General features: G+C 46.5%; 2 protein-coding genes across 2 annotated transcripts in view; both read right to left on the reverse strand.

Moving 5' to 3' along the window:
• Positions 1 to 9,228, reverse strand: part of TMEM44 (transmembrane protein 44) — a 29,561-nt gene extending 20,333 nt beyond the window's left edge. Inside the window, exons 1-6 of the mRNA XM_054585273.1 lie at positions 9,039 to 9,228; positions 6,381 to 6,507; positions 4,813 to 4,906; positions 3,528 to 3,694; positions 3,248 to 3,334; positions 714 to 884 (exon numbers count right to left, since the gene is read on the reverse strand). Coding sequence (XP_054441248.1) covers positions 714 to 884; positions 3,248 to 3,334; positions 3,528 to 3,694; positions 4,813 to 4,906; positions 6,381 to 6,507; positions 9,039 to 9,181 — 789 coding nt within the window. The 5' untranslated portion in view covers positions 9,182 to 9,228. The remainder of the gene's footprint in view (positions 1 to 713; positions 885 to 3,247; positions 3,335 to 3,527; positions 3,695 to 4,812; positions 4,907 to 6,380; positions 6,508 to 9,038) is intronic.
• A 9,702-nt stretch (positions 9,229 to 18,930) lies between these two features.
• LSG1 (large 60S subunit nuclear export GTPase 1) overlaps positions 18,931 to 23,955 on the reverse strand; it is a 30,677-nt gene continuing 25,652 nt past the window's right edge. Inside the window, exons 12-14 of the mRNA XM_054585149.1 lie at positions 23,758 to 23,837; positions 22,297 to 22,470; positions 18,931 to 19,270 (exon numbers count right to left, since the gene is read on the reverse strand). Of these exons, the coding sequence (XP_054441124.1) occupies positions 19,091 to 19,270; positions 22,297 to 22,470; positions 23,758 to 23,837 (434 nt within the window). The 3' untranslated portion in view covers positions 18,931 to 19,090. The remainder of the gene's footprint in view (positions 19,271 to 22,296; positions 22,471 to 23,757; positions 23,838 to 23,955) is intronic.

Consider the following 23,955-nt stretch of genomic DNA (forward strand, 5'->3'; position numbering starts at 1 on the left):
CCCCCAAACCATTTCCTAGCGAATTAGCATAATCATGAGAAAATTAGTTTCTGAACTATTAATGCTAAATCCACAGGTTTTTCACACACACACCCCCCCATCTCCATCCCCCACTGTCTGCACTTAGCTGCCCTTGAGGTCCTCAGGCCAAGGTTACTGATGTGTCAGCACATTATGCAACACCCCCCGGGGAGCCGGGATGGTGCTCACAATTATTGACGAAGGGCAGCCCTTGTCAACTTTTATCTCTGCTTCCCCGACCCAGGCTCCGGTACCACAGAGAACCCAGGGAGTGATCACCCCTGCACAGCAGTCGGCTCGCAAGGCCATCTCCCAGCCTGCGTGAAAGGAGAGGCCAAGACAGGAAGACAGGTTCACAGAGGGACCGACCTCGGTCAGGAGCAAAACTGGGACTGGAACCTGGCTCTTCTGAGCCCAGGGCCAGAAACCGTCACAGCCCCCTTTGCTGTTTCACAGAGCTCCAGCCAAGAGATAATTATTATTAAAAAAAAAAAAAGAAGAAGAAGAAAAGAAAAAAAAAAGGAAACAAAACACAAAATTGCACATTGCGATTGTGCCTGCCTGCCCCAGGCTTCAAATCACCTCCCTGGCCACTGGGAGAGAGTTCCGTCTGGCAAGGGGGTAGGAGGGCATGACAGGGGAGGGAGGACATGGGGCAGGCAGGCAAGTGCCCCCGGGCCTGGGGTAGATACGGCGAGGTCCAGCGCAGCACGGCCGAGGGAGGTCAGGAACCAGGGGATGGCCCGCAGCAGGTACTCGGGCCTCCGGTCATGGGCCACAATGGCTGAAGCGTACAGGAGGCCAGCCAGGGCCGACAGGAGCCGGGTCCACAGGTAGATGGAGGAGAACGTCTTACCCCGGCACTGGGCACACAGAGGAGAGAGCTGGGCAGGGAGGAACACTGCCGCCACCCCCAGCTGCCTTAGAGCTAAGACTCAGGGTCCTGGTGGCATAGCAGATGGGAGGGCAAACCCTCTACCTGTGACAAGTCCGCCAGGGTGCACTTATCTTCCTGCCAAGGGGCCACCAGGCTTGAACGCCTTTAGTGATGGGGAGCCAACTATTTCCAAATGTAGGAATAACAATATATTGATTGCTCTCAACATGCCAGGGACTGCGCACAGTGTCTCCCAGGGTGTCCAACCAGTGGCCCATGGGCTGCATGCGGCCCAGGATGGCTATGAATGTGGTTCAATGCAAAAGTCATACATTTACTTAAAACATGAGATTGTTTTTGTTATTCTGTGTCTCAATGCATTTAACGTGTGGCCCAAGAGAGCTGCCCACCAAAAGACTGGATACCCCTGAACCCATGAATGGGAAGTGGCTTTCCCCTAACCTTTTCCCAGTGTGTTTCTCCAAGACAGCAGAGAACGAGGCTGCTCTTTCTGTCCCAAGACAGCCCTCCTGATTCCTACACCCATGAGCTTCCTTTTTTTCCAGGCCAGGTCAAGTCACCCATGAACCAGTGTTTGCTGGCACCTACAGGCCCCAAGCACCTCGAACACAATGCGGAATACAACAGACACGCCCACTGCTCTCATGGGGCTGATGTTCTTCTATCCTGTTACCAACGTAACAACTTGGTAAATAACGGAAGGAGCTAATTTCAGGGTGTGACGAATGCTGTGAAGAAAATGAAGCAGAGTGAGGGACTCAGTGGTGGCGCGGGCCTGGCTTGTTTTAGGTGGGGTGGTGTCCTGGGTTGAATTGTGTCCCCCACCAAAAATGGGAAAGTCCCAACCGCAGAGCCTGCGAGCGTGACCTTAGTTAGAGACAAGGTCTTTGCAGATGATCAAGTTAAGATGAGATCAGTAGGGTGGGCCCGAATCTAATAGGATTATGTCCTTATAAAAAGGAGAAAGTTGGGCACAGACACATACAAAGGGAAGGTCTTGTGAAAACACCCAAACAGGGAGCCTGCCACATGGACACTGGCATCATGCTGCCACCAGCGAAGGAACTTCCAGAAGCTTGGAGAGTGGCCTGGAACAGACCCTTCCCTTGCACCTTCAGAGGGAGTGTGGCCCTGCTGACACCTTGATATTGGACTTTTGATCTCCAGGACTTTGAGACAATACATTTCTGTTGTTCGAGGTCTGTGATACTTTGTTATGGCAGCGCTAGGAACTAAGACAGGTGGTCAGAGCACTGCACCAGTTTCTTCTAAGCCCTTCATGTGACACAGTTTCCCAGCCCCACGCCACCCTGGAGACCGTCCCAGGGGTCGCTGAAGGCAGAGCAGTGCTTCTTACTCGACCTTCCCTTGGTCTGAAGACAGTAGCTTTGTGATGAGGCCCTGTGTCCCGTGAGGTTTCTGGCCATCACAGCACAGGCTACAGCTTCCCACAAATGATCAACTGAGCACCTGACATTCTCAAATCCTGTTCTGGAACTGTCATTAAATGATGCTCTTTAACAAGTGATTTCTTTTTTAGACACAACGATAGGCCCATTATGTTTCTGGAATTAGGCTTGGCCATTATTCCTTCAGCAAGACCCCCCTGGGAGAGCGTGTGTGTGTGTGCGTCCACAAAATCTTGCTCTTTATTGCTTTGGAGGCTTTTCTGTGCGCTCTCCTCCCTCCCTTGCCTCTGCCTCTTTAAATCCCACCTTCCCTTCCAAGCGACCTGAGGCCTCCCCAGTGCTCCCTGGCCTGGCAGTGTGAACAGTTTTCAGCCTCAGTCATCTGAATAGTGCAGGAGCCTTCTCTCCAGCTTCTGAAACCCCACACATTTGATGTGATATTTCTTAGAGCATTAAATCATCCTGCTTTGCATTTCTGCATTTTCTGTGAGACCGCGAGCTTCCCAAGGGCAAGCACAGTGTCCCCAGTCATATCTGTATTCCCCTGGGGCTGGCCAACACAGGCCTTCCCTCGCCCCAGATGCCTGGAAGATATCTGTCAGTAAGATGCTCTCAAATACACAGAACCCCAGTAGCTCCATGATTCTATCCTCTAAAATCTTCTCACTCCCTAATGGGATATTTGCTGGTCCAACCCTAGTGGCTTTTCCCCGAGAGCCTGCTTTTCATTTGCTATAAGAAACAGAGAGAATGCAGTGGGCTCTCCAGTGAGAGGCCTCAGGACACTTCTGCTACCTACACAGCCCCACCCCCACACGCCTGGGGCGATGCCCCGTGTGCTGGTGACCTGGAGCTTTGACAATGCTCCCAGATGCCCTGCCACGGTGACCCACCATCCCAGCCCCAATCCCAGCCTCACGATTCTGGAGAGTAAGGGGATCCGGGAAGCCCAGGAGCCGAAGGCAGCGATGCCACCCAGCAAGTAGCCAAAAATCTCAGTGTTGTCCTGCAGGAAAAGGTGTTACTCTCAGCACCCTGAAGAGACCAGTGTGCACCCCGGACCCGTCCTCTTCTGCTTTTAGTAGGTTCCTCCCAACAAAGGCTAACCCTGCCTACCCGCACCCCTGAGGCTTTTGTTGCGACCCTGAGGAGGGCAGGGACCTTCACCCGCCACGTGCCCCGAGCTAGCTCAGCCTCACCTGCAGCAGGCTTCCCAGCAGCCTCCGCTGTGGCCCTTGGACAAGGCCTGAAGCCTTTGGCACAGCAGCCCAGAGAGCCCAGCAGGGGCCCAGGCTCAGCGGCAGGGTCAGGGCGAATATGCTGGCCGTGAGCCGCTGCCTCCTCTTCCTCTCCTGGGATCTGGGACCTGCAACAGACGCCAAAATCCCACACAGTTCCTGGGAACCTGACAGGCTGGGAAGAACTGGTGTTGACCGAGCCCCGACGCCAGGACAGGTTCCCACGTTGTTCTCCTGGCCAGATCCTCCCAGCCCTTCAAGGCCCTACGGTTGCGCCACCTCTGCGAAGAAGTCTTTCCTCTCCCCCACCCGCCTCACACACGACTGCTGCTCTCTCCTTCCCTGGCCCTCCTATAACATTTATGCTCAAGGCGGGATGACATTTTCCTTATCAGATATGTGCATCTACCTGCACAGGATCGCTTCTCCTCGGCTGGAACCCTCTGAGGGCAGGCACTGTGCCCTGGCGGTTCGTACAATCACTTCAGAGACTGGCACGGAGCAGACCTGGCACAAGCCTGGTGAAGGCGTCAATGAGTGACCATGTCTGTGCCAGGACACAAACTGAGCGGGACAAGGAGCGTCATCTTTGAAAGTCCCCTTGAAGTATAATATACTCTTCTGAACAATCCTAAGAACATTTCTCCCCTGGGCAGTGCTGAGCAGCTGAGGGAATCTTATATTACCCCACTGATGCAGGCATTTGCTTTTTGGACAAGAATCCAAGCACATCGCTGCCCCTTCTTGGGAACGCTCCAGTCACACATACTTGACTACCCATCCCATCTCAGTTGTTTAGAGCCCCACCCCCCGCGCTGCCTGGCGTGGCCCATGCCCATTCCTGGCAACCATTTCTGGAAGCTGCAGGGCTTTACTCCTCCCCGCCCCGGGACTTGCACACTGAGATATCACTGTTCACCCCCAAAGCCAGACACCATCTCTCTTCCTGGCCTTTGCTCACACTGAGACTCTTGCCTGGAATGTTCTTCCCAGCAGTCCCAGTTCCAACGTCACCTCCTTCCCTGACACCTGCAGCCCCTTGCCTCCCTCTGGTGCCCGCAGCAGGCGTGCACACACCTCCTCACTAGCAGCTCTAAAGATTGCTTAGGGCCCTGCCTCCCTCCTCTGGCTTGTTCATTTGTCTGTGCCTGGCAGGGGGCCAGCTGGGCGGGAGGAGGCGTAGGCACTCCGTGTGCTGATGAATGAGAGCTTGAATGGAGACAGGAACAGATGGCCACACACTCACCCGAATTAGACTTGAATTTGGAGCCGCAGACGGGGAAAAGAATGAACACAAAGTTCATCAAGTCAACAGCTGCCAGGTAGGCACCCGTGAATACCTGGGAGCAAATGGAGATAGTCTTAGTGTTCAAATATTTTTCAGCAACTACAGCACCTCTCATCCTGGATCTCATCTACCACATGTGGTCCACTGACTAGTGCTCCCAGCGATGCCTCCCAACACCAAGAAAGGTCGAGATCACCTCCATTTGACTGATAAAGGAGGCACGGTGGGTGCTTAAATGATTAATCTTAAGCAGTGAACCTGCCCATCCGTAGAGATGGACCGGGAACCCAGCCCTCCGCTTCCTATTCCACTCTCTCCACCGCATGGTGTAATCTCCGCTGTGTACCTTTGGCCCAGCCACTGACCTCTGGGCCTCAGTTTCCTCACCTGCAAAACAGGGAGAATAACAGTAGCTCCCTCACCATGTAAGCAGATTATGTGAGCCAGTATGTGGAAAGTGCTGAGTGCATCCCCTGGAAGAGTGCTCCCACTTATAAATGCACTAGCTTCTGAGACGGTATGGTTAGTGCTAGATATCTTCATTCTGGGGTTTGACTCTTGGCACAGCAACCCACTAGATGGTGACCTTACAGAAGTTATTTAACCTCTCTGTGCATCAGTTTCCTCATGCGTAAAACAGGGATAAGAGCTCTCCTGTCATAGAATGATCTGAGAGTCAAATGAGTTAATACACAAAAAGCCCTCAGTGCTAACTACAGAGTGAAGTATTTAATAAATGTCAGCTATTATTATTGGACTTGAGCTGGGCCTCATTGTTTTCCATCACCTAATGAGAATGGGACCCGAAATGGAAGGTGATCTGTGTCTGAGGCAATACTGCTCAAAGCAGGGTCAAGGATTCTCCCGGGCTGTATCTCGATTACTAAGCTGCCCTCCTTCATGTCCAGCGGGGTGCGTGAAAGGTCAGGAGCAGCCCTATGAGGTGGCCTTGCAGGGGAGCCCACAGGTTTTCCTTTGGATAGGCCCCTCTTATAGAGGTTTGTTGGAGAGCCTAGACTTTGGCTTCTCATCACCACCTGGGAAAGATTCAAGCACCCCTGCATGAGGTGGGGCTGGGCCCCGGCTCTAAAAACAATAGCACCCACGGTCCCTATTTATTGAGCACCTACTATGTGCCAGCTGCTGTTTTAAGTGATGGGGATACAGTAGTGAGTACAAATTTTTGCCCTTGTGGAGCTCACATTCTAGTAGGGGTTAAACACAATAAGCAATACACACACTAAGTAAGTAAAGCATATAGCGTACTGGGGGTAAGCGATGGAATAAAGACAAAGAGGATGAGGGTGTCTGCGGTGGGGGTGAAGGGCGGTCAGGGGAGGCCTCACTGAGAAAGCAGCTTCTGAGCTACGAGTGGAAGGAGGCGCTCAGGGAGCCACGCAGCTTCCCGACAAGAGCGCTGGAGCGGGGTCAAAACACCACTGAGATCACGAGCCCTGAGGCCAGCTGCGCCTCGCAGGGTGGAGGCGCAAGACAGAAGCCACGGTCACCTACAAGCCTGGGCACACCTGGATCGTGAGCTGTCTGGCCAGAATGGCCCCGACCGTGTCACACAGGCTGGTCAAGAGGCAGCACGCAGCACAAAGCGCCGACTGGTCGTGTCCGGATCTCTTTGCACATCTTAGATAGAGGAGCCTGTCGGGTGTGGACAAAACATGGGAACTGTAAGTCTGGGCTCCCAGAGCATGTGGCTGAGAAAGCCAACAGTGACTGTGTGTCCTTATGAAGCACCCTCTCCCCCAAGTATTCAGTAGTGTTTTTGAACTAAACTTACAGATTAAAAAAGAAAGGCTCAAACAGCTCCCAGACCCACATCTCTAGTGAAGAGGAATTTCTTCCTTCATACAAATCTGGCCAACTCAAGTTCATGATGACCTTTCAGTGCTGATTAACTAGCTGTCAGGTTTCATTTCATGAAAGGAAGCAGGAGGGTTATAAAAGTAACCCAATCACTGCAGTTTGCTACAGAGCAGAACTAATTGCCTAAATTTAAAAAAGCAACTTGTTTCTTTGAAATTAAAGTGAAATCCTTCTAATCCATCTGTGTAATGAAGTGGCCAGGCGTCTGCCGGCCCACATCCAAATAGATTTCACTCTGGGTACACGTTCTTTACACAGAGGGTTAGCAAAACTCCTAGAAGATGCCATGGAACTTTGGGCTAACCTCTCCCTACGGCCCCTTCCACAACCTTCTGGGTTATCTCCCTTACTGCCTCCACCCCCTACACCCTACACAAGCTCAGAAAGGCAGAACATGCTGGAAGGGGCTAGAGGTCTCTCTGTCAGCGTCACTGATTTGATCTCGGGAACACTTTGTTTTAGGTGTTTCCCCGCTCCATTTCTATGGAGAAACCAAGGCACAATTGCAACTCTGGTTTCATTTCTTCATCCTTAGGGCTCACAGGGTGGTACTTACGCCACATCCTGAGGACCATGTGGCTGGAAATAATGGATGAGGATGGAAGATATTAGGTTCCCAAATATCCCCTGACCTGCCAGGGGAAGCCTGAAGCTCACAGTAGAAAGGTCAACCTTTAACTTGGTCCCGGGGTTCCTGAAGTGGATTCAAAGTCTAGGATTGAAGACTCTGAATTAGAAACTCTCTGAGGTAGACTCAGATTAGAGATACCTGGTTTCAAACCTCCCATTTGAAAGTGGAGAAGACTGAGGCTTACGGTGAAAGGAGAGTTAACGGTGGGACTTCTAGCTTCATGGAGGCTTCATTCTGTATGTACCCTGCTGCTATGTAGCCTTTTCCAGCTCTCAGGGGTTAGGGATGCTGGGCTGACACCAACCCAGCTCACACACAGCTTGGAGGAGATACACTCCCTAAAAGTGAATGAAGTTTCAGGGAAGGTGAAGTCCTAAAAACAGTGTGTCCAGACCTGAGAGAGGCGAGAAAGCAGCCTGTGCTCTCAGACTGACTGGTTGGGCATTCCCGAAAATTACTTATCCTCACCAAACCTTGGTTTCCAGGTTGGTAAAATGTCTACTAACGCAGACCTCGGAGGGTGGCTATGAAGAACAAATGACATATGCATGCAAAGTGCCTCCGTGGTTTCCATCCTCTGGTCTGGCTAGTTTAATCCTCACAGGCCTGCCCTTTTCTAATAGGATCTGCGGTTTCAGTTCTTTCCATTCACTCTGGCAAGTTAGTTACCCTCTCAGAATCTGGGGTCTCCTGATCTAAATGGGGGTAATTACAGTCTCTACCTCCTGGGGCTGCGGCAGGAATTAAATGAGTTAATGAATGCAACGCTAGCGTCTTTTTAGTCCTATTCCAGTGACTGAGCAGTGAGGCTGAGAATCTGTAACGCTATGAAACGTCTCGGGGGACATCCGCGGGGTGCGGAAGGTGAGGCAGTGCCAGCCTCCTGGGGATGCTAGTCCTTTCTCCTCTGCCCGCATACACTTGGGTGGCGTGATCCCCCCAGCTTGGGACAGGGTGGCTGAAGACCGGGAGGCCATTTTTAGCCAGACTTCACCCGTAGAACCCAGGTGCTGGTGACTCCTTGACCACACGGCTCCAGGTGCTGAAAGACCAGGGCAAACTCTGCTGCCAGAGTGAGAGCATCCCTCCCCCATCTCCCAGCTAAGAGGGCCTGGGAAATGGAGGCCAGAAACGTCAAGATACTTGTTCAAGGTCCTTGCCCTCTGCCAAGGGTTGGCGGCAGAGCTGGAGTAATAGTAATGTTTAAAGAGCACTTAACTAAGTGCTTTATCGGTGCTAACTTTTAATCCTCCTTTCAGTCCTATGAGTTATGATGTCCATTTACGTGAGGAAAACAGGGCCCGGAGGATTTACAGCTTGCCCGGCTCACACCTCCAGTCCATGGGGAAAGGGGGACAATAGAACCCAGGACTGGCGGCCTCTCGTCCAGGTCCTGCCCAGTATACCACCCAGCCTCCTCCTCTGGCCCACAGCCTAGCCTCCCTGCGCGTGTTATCCGGAAAGAAGTATCCGACTTCAGTCTACCGCGAAATGTTAGTTTCGATCCTGGAACTGTGCTGCCTCCTGCAACCTCCCTTTCTGCCCCCTTCCCTCTAGGTTTCCAACAGGGAACTGGGGCGCCAGGAGAGTGGTGAGGGGAAGCGTCCCGTTCCCCGCCGCCCCCGGCAGCCGACCCGCCCCCACCCTGGCGCCGCCAGGTCCCGGTCCCCATTACAGTGCGTGGGCGGCGACCCAGCAGCAGCAGGCGCAGATCCACAGGCCGAAGGAGATGCAGACACGGTGGTGGGCGAAGCAGCGGTCCAGATAGTCCCAGTCCCAAAGCGCGGGCGCGGGCGCGGGGCTGGGTGCCTCCTCCATGGCAGGCTCGGCTCCGCCGGTCCAGCGCCGGAGCCTCGCGCGCGGCCGGGGACCCGCGCACAGCCTCCCGGGCCGCAGGCAGCCCCGGGCGCTGCCGCCCCTCGCCCCTTCTCTGGGTTAGGTTCCGCTTGCCCTCTGCGGTGGCCCCGCGGAGCGCCCCGACCGCGGGCAGGAAGAGGACACGTCCCGCTCTGCGCTCCCGGGAGCTGTCGGCGGCAGCCAAGACTCGAGGTTAAAGTTTCCGGGACCGGGCGGCTCCCCACCCCTCGTGCTATTGTCGGGGGTCCGCGGGCCGGAGGCCGCCCCCCAGCGGCGGGAGCCGGGAGCAGCCTCCGCACAAAGGCTGCGGCCCCCGCCCCCTGACAGCCATCGCGGCGTCGCTCCGGCGGACCCCCTCGCTGTCACCCATCACGCCAGCCCCCACCCCGAACCCGCGGAGTGAGCGGAAAGCAGTGACCTGCTGGGTCACCGTAAGGCGCTTTGTCGGTTCATCAAGCCGCCACATTTTCTAGGCCAAACAATGCACCCTGCGTGCCTGGCGAGGCGCTTGGCCGCCGAGGATGCCGAGGAGAGTGGAGCCTGGCACTGAGGTTAAAAGTGTACAATACGAAGGTGTGGTGGGAGGCCGGCAGGTAGGAGACAAACGCGCTGGTGAGCAAATGCCTCTCTGTCTTCTCTCCCTCTTTTCTGAAGGTGGAATGGCAGCCTGCGCCCCGCTCAGTTGCCCAAGCCGGGCTTCCTAGACGGCGACGCAGCAGCCACGCGCCCTTCCCCGCGGCTACACCCCCGCACGAGGTACGCAGGGCTGTTTTCCTTTATAACAAGCTATTATCATAATGTTTAAATTTCCTGTTGATTTTAGTAAGTTTTCTTAAAGAAGAGCATGCCTGTATAATTTTTTTATTTGTAAAAATTGCAGCTTTATGGCGAGCTTCTTCATATACCATAAAATTCACCCTTCTATTTAGTTTTTAAAAAGATATTTATTTATTGTTTAGAGAGAAGGGAAGGGAGGGAGAAAGAGGGAGAGAAACATCGTTTGGTTGCCTCCCGCACTCAGCTGGCGACCTGGCCTTACCACAGGCTTGTGCCCCGAACTGGAATCCAGGTGGCGACCCCTCTGATCTGTGGGATGACGCCCAACCCACGGAGCCACTCCAGTCAGAGCGAAGGATGCCTTTGTATCACAACCATTTTCAACATTGTTTGGAAGTTGTTGTCCAGAGTTACTGTAACTTTGATCCCTGAAAACAGGTTTTACAAGCTGTGGTGACTGTAGAATTTCTAGCTAGGAAAGGCTAAAAGGACGTGCGCTTGTGGGACAGGGATATTTGAGGCTGGGACTGCTGTTGTTCTGTGGTACATTAATGGCTGTTTTCTGGGATACTAGTACAGTAGTGATACAAGGTTAAATAAGTTTAACTAGGTTTCTTTACTATATAGCATTGAATGCTCTCAAGTATGTAACTTGTGAACCTATGAGAGGAAGATAAAGTACCTAGCATTTTCCAAATTCATGGTACACGAGGGGTCTGTGGACCATGGACTAGGCAACACCGTTGTGGGGCATACAGTGAGGAAAGAACTAACAAGAAAAACAAACAAAAAAGAGCTACAAGTTTATTTACAAAAATAAATCATTTTCAGATGGTGTGATTATTTCTTTATGAAATTTAAGAAAACTAGTTAAAGAACTATATGGCCAGCTACAACATTAATAGTTCTACAGTATATCAACAAAACCAGTTAAAAATAAAGAAAATATCATATTTAAATACTATTAAAAATATAAAGTTCCTAGCAATAAAATTAATACGAAATGTACTTAATCTATATGAAGAAAACCAAAGCCCTGGCCAGGTGGCTCAGTTAGTTGGAGCATCATCTCTGTAAACCAAAAGGTCGCCAGCTTGACCTGGTCACATATCCAGGTCTCTGCTTCAATCCCCACTCAGTGCACCAACGAGAGGCAACCAACTGATGTCTCCTCCTCACACCGATGCCTCTTTCCCTCTCTCCCTCCTGCATCTCTCTCTTCCTCCCTAAACACAGCCTCAGGTGAGGATTAAAATTTTTTTTTTAAAAAACCCCAAAAAGTGTTAGTTCTTGAAGAACAGAAAAGAGCAAATGAGAAGCATTCTCAACGCTGTAGTGAAGATGTTAATTTCCTCAAATAAAATTCATCCTTTTAAAGTATACAATTCAGTGGCTTTCAGTATATCCATGAAGTTGTGTGACCACTGCTATTATCTAATTTTAGAATGTTTTCCTCACCTGCCAAAAAACCCCAGGACCATGAGCAGTTACTGCCCACTCCCTTTAGCATTCCCAGCCCTGGGCAACCACAAATCTGCATCTATTTCTATGAATTTATTTATGCTGGACGTTCCTTATAAGTGGAATTTATCCAACAGGTCACCTTTCTGTGACTGACTTCCTTCACCGAGCATTAATTGTTGAAGATTCATCTATGTTGCAGCTTATATCAGCACTTCATTTCTTTTTATGTCTGAATAATAATTCATTCTATGGAGTTAGCACATTTTACTTACTATTTATGAGTTGATGGACATTCAGGTTGTTTTCATTTTTTGGCTATTACGAATAGTGCTGCTGTGAACATTCATATACAAGTCTTTGTGTGGACCTAGGTTTTCAATTATCTTGGGCATATACCTAGGAGTGAAATTGCTGGGTCCCATGGTAACTCTGTTTAAGGTTTTGAGGAACTGCCTGACTGTTTTCTAAAGTGGCTATACTATTTTACTGGCTTACTGATTTTTAAAACTTATGACCACTTACAGGAGAAATGAAACACTCTATGTCATGTAGTGTGCTGTGAACTGGGGACACATTGTTGAGAAAAATAGACAAGGTCCCTATCTTTGTGGAGCTTACAGTTAGTTCAGTGGAGGAGACAGACAGATTAAATAAGCAATCAATCAAAGGTAAAATTAAAATGTTATTAAACAAAAGGGGCCAAAATTAAAATGATAAAATGATTATGATTAAGTGATATAAAATGAATGTCAACTAAGACAAGATTAAAGCGTTCAATTAAAAGGAAAAAAAAATATAACCCAAGTTTCTCATAGTCTATAAAAAGTAAATACCCACAGCCCGAAATCCCTGTCCTCTGGAATTCACACTCTACCTCCTGGCAGCTGTGACTTGTGTCAAAGCACCGGCCCTCTCTGCACTTGGGTATTCCTACCCCTAAAGTGAGGATGATAGTACCCTACCTTAGAGTTACTGTGATTATTAGAAAGCTTGCAGATAGAGCACCTGGCACATGTCATTAGGAGAAATTACTATTGTTATTGCCTTTCCTAGCAAGAGCCTTAGAGCCACTAAAAAAGAAAATGGTTCAAAAAACAAAAACAAACAAACAAAAAAACCAGAACGTGAAGAGAAAGGTCAGCTAATGGTGAAGACACAGAGCTCAGTTGTTGGTTCTCTTCTCTCCTCTACCAGGTGCCAGAAGTATCTGGTCTTCTGGCTTTAAATACTATCCCTGTCCCTGTGTCTCCCAAATGAGTATCTCCCAGGTCAGACCCTGCCCCCCGCTCCCCGCCCCCAAACTTTAGACTCACATGTGCAGCTGCTTACTCGACATCTTTAGTGTGTCTGACTGAACATGTTTAAAATCAAACTTGTAATTTTTCCTTCCCAAAGCTATTCCACCAACAGCTTCCCCTCTGCAGGCTGACTGGGTGTCCTGGTCCTGTGGGGACACAAGCCCCTGTGCCCACGCGCCTCCTCTGTTAGGACACCTCTCCAGTTGTGGCAAGCATTGTCTTTCTACCAGGCTGTGAGCATCCTGCAACCAGAGTTGTTTAGTTTGTACCTGTGTCCTCAACTCCTAGCTCAGTGCCTGATATATAATAAGACAATATTTACTGAATGAATAAGCTGATTTTTAAAGTTAATATAAATCTGTTATGTACTATAGCAGGAGCATGTTTACAATGCTTGGTGACACCTAACATTGTGTGTGTGGGTGTGTTGGGGAAGGCTTTTGAGAGATGCAGGATCTGGAATTTGGAGAATGGTTACTTTTGGCAAGGAGGCCGTGGCACCAGTCCTGCCAAGGGCCTCCTGGAGGCAGGAAGAGCGTGGCCTGTGGCCACCAGCAAACAGCAGAGGGTAGGAGATGAGGTGAGAGAGGCAGTCTGCAGCTCAGGCACGAGGCTACCTGGACTTCACCCTGCAGGGAATGCTAGGATTAGGTATCGTAACCAGCTGCCTCCCTGACATGAGGACCCCTCCCAAATCGTCCCAGGGCTTTCCAGAGGGCTCTCCGCAGGGTCGGTTGTCAGGAAGCGAATCAGTTCCTTTACCAGGCTCTCTCGAGGTCTGGCAGCTGCCCCGCCCAGAAGCTCATTTCTTTTGGCCAAGGCCATGAGATTGCTGAAAAGAAAAACTAACAAGCGGATCATAACACATGTTCTCCCCCCCAAATAGGCATTTCCTGCTGGCAGAGGCACCGCGCCCATGGGCATTGTCCTGACGGAGGGTGGGCTGCGGCAATGTGGGCCGTGCCGTGAGTGGGCAGCCAGCCCTGGCCATGACTCCCAGCCACCTAGCGGGACAGAGCCCAGCAGCTCAACAGCTTTCCCTTCTGAGGACATGTTGCCTTCTGCCAATGTTCGTGTAAAATGCGTTACTCACAGGAAGGGCTCGTGGCTACTCCTCAAACAATGACATTAAAGAAACTCCCATCCGTTTGATTTACCTGCTATAAATGTAGAGAAGTCAATTCTAAGAGAACCCATTTTGAAATAATGGCATTTTCAAATCTTAATCCTATTGTAGACATGCTGCAGTGTCATGATTATAGTAGGTGGTAGGACTGACTACTGGGGTCCTGGGTTTGTTTAAAAGTCTGTCATCTGGCCCTGGTCAGTGTAGCCCAGGTGGATGGAGTTACTGTTCAGTAACGTAAGGGTTGTGAGTTCAATTCCTGGTCAGGGCACGTACCTAGGTTGTGGGTTCCGTCCCTGGTCTTCTGGGTGTGTGTGGGAGGCAATCGATCAATGCTTCTCTCTTGCATGGATGTCTCTCTCTCCCTTCCCCTCTCTCTAAAAATGATGAGGGGAAAAAAAGGTCCTTGGATGAGAATTAAAAAAAATTAAAACGGTCATCAACACAGTGCAAGCTCAGCAAGACCTAATGGACCTAGCAGATGTACCACGGAAATCCCTCCCTTTTTAAAGAGGTAATTCTCAATGAATGCTGACTAATAGCAAGACAACTTCCCATTTAAAGAGCCAATTAAGTAGAATGCAGTTCTTGAACATTTGCATTGAAATAATTATTGAAAAGAAATGTACGTTCTCACTGCAGTTTATACTCAGCAAGAGACCAGCATCCTACCAAGTTCCTCCAGGCCAGTGTGGCAGCTGGATGAGCCCACTTTCCGCAGGTCAGCAAAGGCAGAGGGAAGACAGAAGCTAGTTTCTGTTCATTATGGTCACTATGGGATTCTAGTCTCCCAGTACAATTCTGTCTGTTCTGAATGACTGAGCCCTTGTGATAATGTCTAACTCTCTTATGAGCTCACACTCCCCATTTTTTTTATTTTGAAAAATTTCAAAACCACAGAAAAGGTGGAATTGGAACTCACCAATTGAACACAACAGACAAATAGTGGAGATTATTAAGGGTGGAAATTTTGAATGCATTTCCTTGCTTCTCCACAAAGACTGAAGAGGGGGACAGGCTATGGAAACAAAGTGGCGGTTAAGTAAATTGCTGGCTTGCTGCCAAATTTTCCACTTTACCCACCAAGAAAATATGTTGCCATTGGCTTCCTGACAAAACTTCAACTCCCATCTAATTTCCTAAAATGTTAATAGGTGACAGATACATAGCAGATTATACTTTAAGTGGGTGGTACATGCCTTGTAATTAAAGTGCTGGGGGGAAAATGTCAAAACAATAAAGTAATAATTGCAATTTTTAAGTTGAAAGTACTATGCTCAACAAGGGTGGGAATACTTTAAAAAAATTGCAAAGGATGTTAACAAAATATCCTGGGTAGAAGCAAAGGTGGTAATAAAAGTTTTCCTTTCAGGTGTCCTCGTTTGGGTTCCTCAGACTCTAAGCAAAGGACTTTGGTTCAGTTAGTTAATTTAGGAGATAGTTCCATGAATTAGAAGCGAGGGAGTGGAGAAAATGAGACAGGGATGGGAGAAAGGCAGCAAAGGGGGAGTTAACGAGATAGTTTTAGCTGAGGGCAAGTGGAGCTCAGTTCCACTTCGGATCTGGTGAGGATCATGTAGAATGTATGCACTGAGTGATGGGGAAGCTGGGGTACTTACTAAACCAGCCCCCATTCCCGTTTGGGGGGTGCTCTGCAGGAGTTAATTCCCAGCCCTTGTAGACAGCCCTATGTGCAGGCTGAGCAAGTTTCCGTGGGGCAGGAAAGCAGAAAACAGAGGGCTTGTGTTGGGAAGCTGTCAACAGGGCTGCAGGTGAACTGAAGTGGGCTAAGGGATGTGGGGTTGGGTGGGCCATCTACACAGACATCTCTTACCAGTAACGGTTGTTAGATGCTCCTCTCAATTGTTCCACATTCATGCATGTTAAATAGCAAAGGTACACACCCAGAAATAAGCCCTCACATTTACATTAGATTTTCCATAAGAGTACCAAACAATTTAGTGGGGAAAGACTAGTCTTTTTAACAAAGTGTTGGACTACTGGATATCCACAAGCAAAAGAATGAAGTCGGTCCATTACCCTACCTTACACCATATACAAAAATTAACTCAAAATGGATCAGAGACCTAAATTATGATGTAAAGCTATAAAACTCTTAGAAGAAAATACAGGGGTAAATCTTAGTAATCTTGGATGTGGCAATCATTTTAAAAATATAACAATAAGGAACCAAATTAAAAACAGATGAACTTGGACTTCATCAACATTAAAAATGTGCTTCAAAGGACATTATCAAGAAAATGAAAAGACAATCCACTGAATGGCAGAAATTTGCAAATTATATATTTGATAAGGGACTTGTATCTAGCATGTATGTACTTTTGCAACTCAGTAATAAAGACAAATAACCCAGTTAAAAAATGGGCAAAGGATCTGAGTAGACCTGTCTCCAAAGATATATGTGCAAGTGGCCTGCAAGAACATGAAAAGACACTCAACATCATTAATCATCAAGGGAATGCAAATCAAAACCACAATGAAGTACCACTTCCTACCGACTAGGATGGCTAAAACAAAGGACAGTAAGTAACAAGGATGTGGAGAAATTAGAACCCAATACATTACTGTTGGGAAATGTATAATGGTGCAGCCACTTTGGAAAACAGTCTGGCAGCTGCTCAAAAGGTTAAATATATAGCAATTCCAGTGACCCAACAGTTCTACTCCTAGATGTATACCCAAGAATGAAAAACCTGTGCCCACACAAAAACCTTGTACATAAATGTTTACAGCAGCATTATTCATAATAACTAAAGTGGAAACCCAAATATTTATTAACTGATAAATGGATAAGCAAATATGTGGTATGTACATACAATGTAATATTCACCAATAAAAAGGAATAAAATACTGATAGATGTTATAACTCAGATAAACCTTGAAGATGTTAGATTAAGTGAAAGCTAGTCACAGGTCACACAGTGTGACTCCGTTTATCAAATGTGTAGAATAGGCAACTCTATGCAAATTAGATGAATGGTTGCTTAGGGCTGGGAGGATGAGAGGACTGGGGACTTAGTACTAAAGGGTATTGGATTTTTTGGGGTGATAGGGTAAAATTGATTGTGGTGATGGTTGTACAACTCTGTGGATACACTTAAAGCCACTAGATTGTACATGTTAAATTGGTGAATTTGCACCATATGTGAACTCTCTCAATAAACCTGTTCCAAGAATAAGCACGGTTTTTTCCTAAAAGGCCTCGTTTTAGCTATTACATTGTCCTTAGAACAAAACATTGAGCACATGCTTTGTCCACTCCATAGCAGTTTCTGCTGTATGCCTACGTCTGTCTGTTCTTCAATAAATGGAACTAAGTACATTTTCACGTGCCAATGCTTTTTCTTCTATCATGAGCTTTTAAGATGGTCTCACTTCTCTCAGGTGAAAGGGAATGGCTGGGCACGGATTGTTACAGAGAGAGGAACACAAGTTTAGAACATTTTCAGCTTTGCTTTTTCTAGGTCTGCCTCAGCCTTGATCTGGAATAACCGTTCACCTTCTGTTTAAATGTGTTAGAACACATCTCATGCCTCACTCGCATACACCGTCCCTTGGCTCGCAGGCTGCTTTGGAGAGCACACCCCGAGTGCCTTCACAGGCTCCAGGGCCCCGTGTGGCCTGGCTCTTGCTGTGTTCCATCCTGCGGTCTCCTTCCTGCTCCAGGGCCCTACCCCACTGCTGTCATTTTTGGGATCACTGTTCTTGTCACATGGTAGTCAATAAATATTGGTTAAATAAATGTAATTTTGTCACTCCCCAGATATAACACATTTTCAAATCTTTTTAAAATTGAACTTATTGGGGGTGACATGGGTTCACAAAACCATACAGGTTTCAAGTGTACAACTCATCAGCTGCAGTGTTGTGTGCCCACTGCCCCACGTGGTTTTTTCATCCACATTTCCTGCCCCCCCGCCCACTTTTACCTACCTTACCCCCCCTTTCAAGGCAAGGCTTAACTGTGGACTCATGGGTGAATTTTGGAGGGAGCCTGTATATCTTCTGCATTTTGCAAAACTGTGGATATGGGAATGTGCATTTTTCTAGAGAAAGCGGCCATAACTTCCATTAGTTTTCCAAAAACATCTATGACCGAAAACAAGGCAATTATCTGAAGAGAAAGTTTCAGAGAAAAAGGGAGACAAAGGTAAAGAAGTCAGAGGCTTAAACAGCCAGTGTTTTATAAATGTATTAGAATGAGTATGACTGTAAAAGGTTTTACTCTTAATGGTCTAAGTACTAAGAAAGTACTAAGGACATAAGGGATCCCTATGCCTAAAATAAAAAGCCGATTGCCTCTTTCCTCACTCCCTGTGGGTTAGCTATAGAAAAACATATGCCAGCCCCCCATTCCAAGAGCTGATATGCCTTCTGCCCTACCAGGGGTGTGCCGAGTCTGTGTGAGGTTGAGAATCATTAATCTAAATAATGTGCTCAAAAGAATCCATCTAAAACCCGTCAGGTTTTAGCAAATTAAAACTGTTTATAAAGAATGCAGAATATCCAAATGGCAGTGTATCTACATAAACCAATAAGGCATTAGTGACAATTTTATTACCGTTTTAAAAAATACCCAACTTACAAATTAGTATACATTTGTGTGTATGTTTATACAAACAAATACACATCCAGAAATTTAATTTTAATATCTTTTCAAAAAATTCCCAGCTTACAAGTTTGGGTATATGTTTCCACGAAAACACACACACACACACACACACACACACACACATACACACATACTCATTCTTCACACACACACATATTCATTCTACACACACACACACACACACACACACACACATCCAGAAATTTAATTTTAATATCTTTTCAAAAAATTCCCAGCTTACAAGTTTGGGTATATGTTTCCACGAAAACACACACACACACACATTCATTCTTCACACACACACACATATTCATTCTACACACACACACACACACACACACACACACACACATACATATATATATACATATATACACACACACGTATATATATATATTCATTCTTCCATCTTAAATCCAGCCTTCAATAGGGGAGGCTTCCAGGGCGCCCCGATGTCTGCAGTGGTCAGAGCTGGCGCTCCCAGGAGCTCGGTCCATTCTGCAGCACCACAGGCAAGAAGAAGCTGCCGTTCTTTTCCAGATGCACAATGCAGAACACAATTTTTGTTGTGTTCATGTATCCAGGTGCTTGTAGAGTCTACGACTTTTCTCTTTTTTATTTCTGTTGCCATGTTTTTTCCAGGGCTTCCCAGCTCTGCTCTCTGAGCTCACTGTGGCTGCAGTCACCAGGCCACTTCCAGGCTTGTAGCCCATCACAGCCTGGACTCCTCTGGTCAAAGCTCTCACATTTTCCTAGCAAATAAGAGAAAATGTTGAGATGTCAGCAGTCTCCTTTAGAAGATATGGAGAGTATTATTTATGGAGAACTCTAAGATAGTGGACATCCATGTCTTTAACTGGTCCTTTCTCCCCATTAAATGATAAGTTTCCAGCATTGTGTGTTCAGTTCATTCTTTTTTTCCTCGACTTTGCTTAGTTCCATAACCTCAAATATTGTCTGTAACTAGACTCATAGTCCTAGCTACTTCCTGGAAATCTCTATCTTGGTATCGAAATTCAGCCTGCCTCAATCTAAATTTTGTTAGGAACCAACTCTCTATTCTTTATTTTAGTGAGTGGCATAAACAATCTGCCGAGCTGCCAAGGTGGCACATTCTCTTTGTCTTCCGCATCTATCACACTCAGTTGGTGGGACTCTAAATTCTGTTGATGCCGGTCTCTAGAATTTTGTTTATCTGTGTCCACTGCTCTAACCCAGGTGCTCATTAGCTTTCCCTGGACCACTGCAAGACTCTCTTCTACAAGAGTTCTCTAATCACATCTCTCTCTATTCCTGTATCACAAATCTCAGACGGCTCCTTGTAGCCTGGGGAATCGAGTTCAGATTCTCTCACATGGCACCAATGGCACCTACAACATGGGCACTTTAATGATAAACCCCACACTCCCATAGCTGTATGCCTTTGTTCCTGCAACTCCTCCTGCCTGGAAATCTGGCCGTCGCCACTCCTTCCAAGTGGTACATATATTTGTCTCTCAAAGTGCAGCTTACACATCACTTCCTCTCTATAGATAGCTCTTACTCACCTCCTCTGCTCTCAGCCCCAACATAACTGTTCGTCAGTCTGGGTTCACAGAGTCCTTGATTATATACCTCTCTTCCAGACCCAACATGTCACGTTATCTGTAAACCTGCCTATCTCCCCTGTGCTAGGGTGTGATTCCCCTCAAAGCATTAATTGTGCCTTAATTCATTTTCATATCCCAGGTCTTGGTGTAGTAGCTGGTACATAGTAGATGCTCAAAAAAGTTGTAAACTTATGATTTTATTTAAGTAAAACAAAACAAATTTTAAGTTTACTTAGTAGAAAAAAATTTAATCCGATATGATTTGCAAGAATAAAGCGGTATCTTATGATCTTCTTAGAACAGTAAAATATTACTCTAGAAACTAAAGCTTATATACACAATTATACTATAATTAACTGTAACTTTCCAGCTTTCTTATACATGATCTTTAGAAAGTTTTTGCAAAAACTTAAAACTTCAACTTAAATGTCCTCTATGGCAGTAAGAGACCCAAGAAAGAACCTCTATTCTTTCTGCATATTGGTAAATTTCCTTCTAAATACTGGCAGACTTGAAATAATTCCAAACATGGAGCCACAACAAAAGTCCAAGTCCAGCTTTGCCATTACAACCAAATGCCCTTAGGTAAGTCACTTTGCCTCCTTCAGCCTCAGTGTCGTCAATGGTGAATGGGAATAATGGGACCTGCTTGGTGTGCTTCACCAGGATCGTCGTGTGAGGTGCACAAATAAGGCACCACATAAACACAGAAGTCATTCTCTGCATACACCTGAGTCCTGCATCCTATTTTTACTTTGGTGAGAGCAGCCACAAAAGCATTCAATATATGTTAGGTATGATTATGTGATTTACCTGTTCTGCACATATATTTGGTCTTTAAAATGCTATATACAAATTGTACCTGTGATGTGTCAGATGGATACTAGACTTATCACGGTGACGACTTGTAAGTTATATAAATGTTTAATCACTACATTGTGTACCTAAAACTAATGTAACACTGTATGCCAACTGTAAGTGAAAAATTTTTTTAAATTAAAAAATACCTGTGATGTAAACAAAGTGATTAAAATGTGTTGGCTCAGAGAAAAAACAATCCACTAAATGGGAGAAAAATCTGCAAATCATAAACAATAAAGGCTCATATCCAGAATACATAAAGAACGCTTACAACTCAACAATGAACAATCTTACAAACAAGAGCTATATACATGTGCACGTGGAGGAGTGCTCAACATTAGTAGTCACGAGGGAAGTATCACTTCACACACACCAGTATGGCTAAAATAAAAAAGACAGCCCTGGCTGGTGTGGCTCAGTGGGCTGAGCACTGGCCTGTGAACCAAAAGGTCACTGGTATTTCCCCATCAGGGCACACACCTGGGTTGCAGGCCAGGTCCCCACCCGGAGGCATGTGAGAGGCAACCAATAGGGGTATCTCTCACACATCGATATTTCTTTCCCTCTCTTGATCCCTCCCTTCACCTCTCTCTAAAAAAAATAAATAAAATCTTAAAAATAAATTAAAAAAGACAAAAAAAAATACTGGCAAGAATGTGGAGAAATTAGAACCCTCATACATGCTAGTGGGAATGCAATGGTGCAGCTGCTTTGCAAAGTTAAATGTGTAGTTACCACATGACCCAGCAATCTCCTTCCTAATATACCCAAGAGAACAAAAAGTGTACGTACACACAAAAACTGGCCCATGAATGTTCACAGCAACACTTATTCATAAGACAAAAAGTGGCAACAACCCAGATGTCCATCAACTGATTAAATGGACAAACAAAATGTGCTCTATCCATTCAATGAAATATTATGTGGCAATTATAGGGAATAAAGTCCTGCTACATGGATGAACCTTGAAGTCACTAAAGCCAAGTTAAAGAAACCAGTCCCAAAAGATCATATAGTGTAGGATTCCATTTTATAAAAATTGTCCAGAATAGGCAAGTCTATAAGAGAAAGTAAATTAGTGGTTGGCAGGGCCTGGTGGGAGAGGGAAATGGGGAGTAACTGCTAATGGGTCTGGAGTGTCTTTTTAGAGTGATGAAAGTGTTCTAAAGTTAGATAGTGGTTATGATTGCACAACTCTGTGACTATAATATAAACCACTGAACTGTATTTTAAAAAGATGAATTTAATGTAACTGTGTGAATTGTATGCCAAGAAAATGTTATACAAAATGCACTGGATGAGAAATTAAGAAAAACTTTAAAACTTACTTGATGGAAAAAACTTTTATCAACAACATTTTCAATCTGTTCTGCTTTCTTATTTCCAGCCAGCCGTATTTTTACTTCATCACCATTCCATTTGTTCTCTAGTAGTCGCTGGTGTTGGTATTGAAAGGTCACAGGATCTCTTCCCGGGGGAGGATGACAATACAGAAGTTTACCCTATAAAGACAACATGAATGATACAACAGCACAAGTGTCATCTGTGTTATTTCAGGACAAAGAAACAGTCCTTGGACAAGGCATCTCCAACCAGGAGCTCTGATAGAGCTCCTGCTTTTGGGTACTAGCTGAGTTGAGTTGGTCAACTGCACCTGAAGAGCCCAAGGCTCATGATGACGAGCCTTGGTGCTGAGAGGCCAAGTCTCCTGCCACCGCCCCCAGACAAGAATAAAATCTCTCTTCTCTTGTGCTCCTTCTTATCTCATTTGCATTTTTACTGCAGTATGCGTCAGTTCTCTTCTATGACTATTTATGATGAGTATCTTCCAAAGCGAAAAGCAGGACGCGACTGGACAGGAAGAGCGCACCAGTGCGGTGCTGGGCTGGCTGCAGCCGCTCGCTGCGCGCAGGCCTCCCCCTCGCCACCGCGAGCACTCCAAAAGCTGAGATTATGTTTAACGCATCTTCCCATCCTCCCGTTTTATAAACTGTAAATAAATAATTCATTCATAAAATATTCCACTATTCTTTTTCTGAATTGAAGGCAAGAGTGTGGCTGTCCACTTTTATTACTACGCTCCAAGAGCCCTGCTAATGTGGTACTGAGGAGAGAATAAAGCCAAAACTTCACAAACAAACCCTCTGTTATTACTAGGGCCCTGTAATGCTAGTCTGTGGAAAGAATTAAGCTTAATACCTAAAAATTATTGGGGCTAATTATGTGCCAGGCACTGAGCTTCATGGTGTGTGTATCTCCACACCTGCACATTGTTCTCATTTATTTTCCATAATAATCTCATGAGATAGGTACCGTAAGTTCCTCTTCCCCTGGTGAGGAAAATCCAAAACTTAGCATGTCCTCATTTATAATATGAGAATAACCTCACAGACTTAAGTATATTTACTGAGATAATACATGTAAAACATTTGAAACTACTCCTAGCAGGGTTAGCTCTGAATACGTGTTAGCTGTTATTATTGTTACTAGATAAGCATAGAGCATATAAACAGCTGTATTATATGGAAGAGCCTGCTATAGGAGTTGGAAAAACCAAAGACATTAATTTATCACTTTTGCTGACCACAGGTGTCCAGAGATCTTCATCTCTTTTCTTATTATCAGTCACTTCACTGGTTTATATGATGCTAGCTCTCCTGCATCAAGAATATAAATCCAGTTATAAAACAATCTCAATGATGAAATATCTCCTTTATAACAGATTCTAAAATCATACCGTGGAGAAAGAAGACCTGTTTTTTCAAGAGCAGGTAGCAGGGGTCACTTACGTTGACATAATCCTTCAGAATGTAGCGTGCAGAGCGAGGCTGGTCTGGCTGCCCGTGCGCGGTCATGAATCCTCGCATATCTGTGAGAAACGAATTTTGCAAAACCTCAGTCAGTAGACAGAACATCACAAAACAGACAACTGAGGTGACTGAAACTTGGTCCTTTCCCTTACCTAACTATGCATTCTTACTCTTTAC

This window comes from Pteronotus mesoamericanus, unplaced genomic scaffold (assembly GCF_021234165.1).
Source record: "Pteronotus mesoamericanus isolate MK-2021 breed Mesoamerican mustached bat unplaced genomic scaffold, CSHL_Meso_final contig_82, whole genome shotgun sequence".
Lineage (NCBI taxonomy): Eukaryota > Metazoa > Chordata > Mammalia > Chiroptera > Mormoopidae > Pteronotus > Pteronotus mesoamericanus.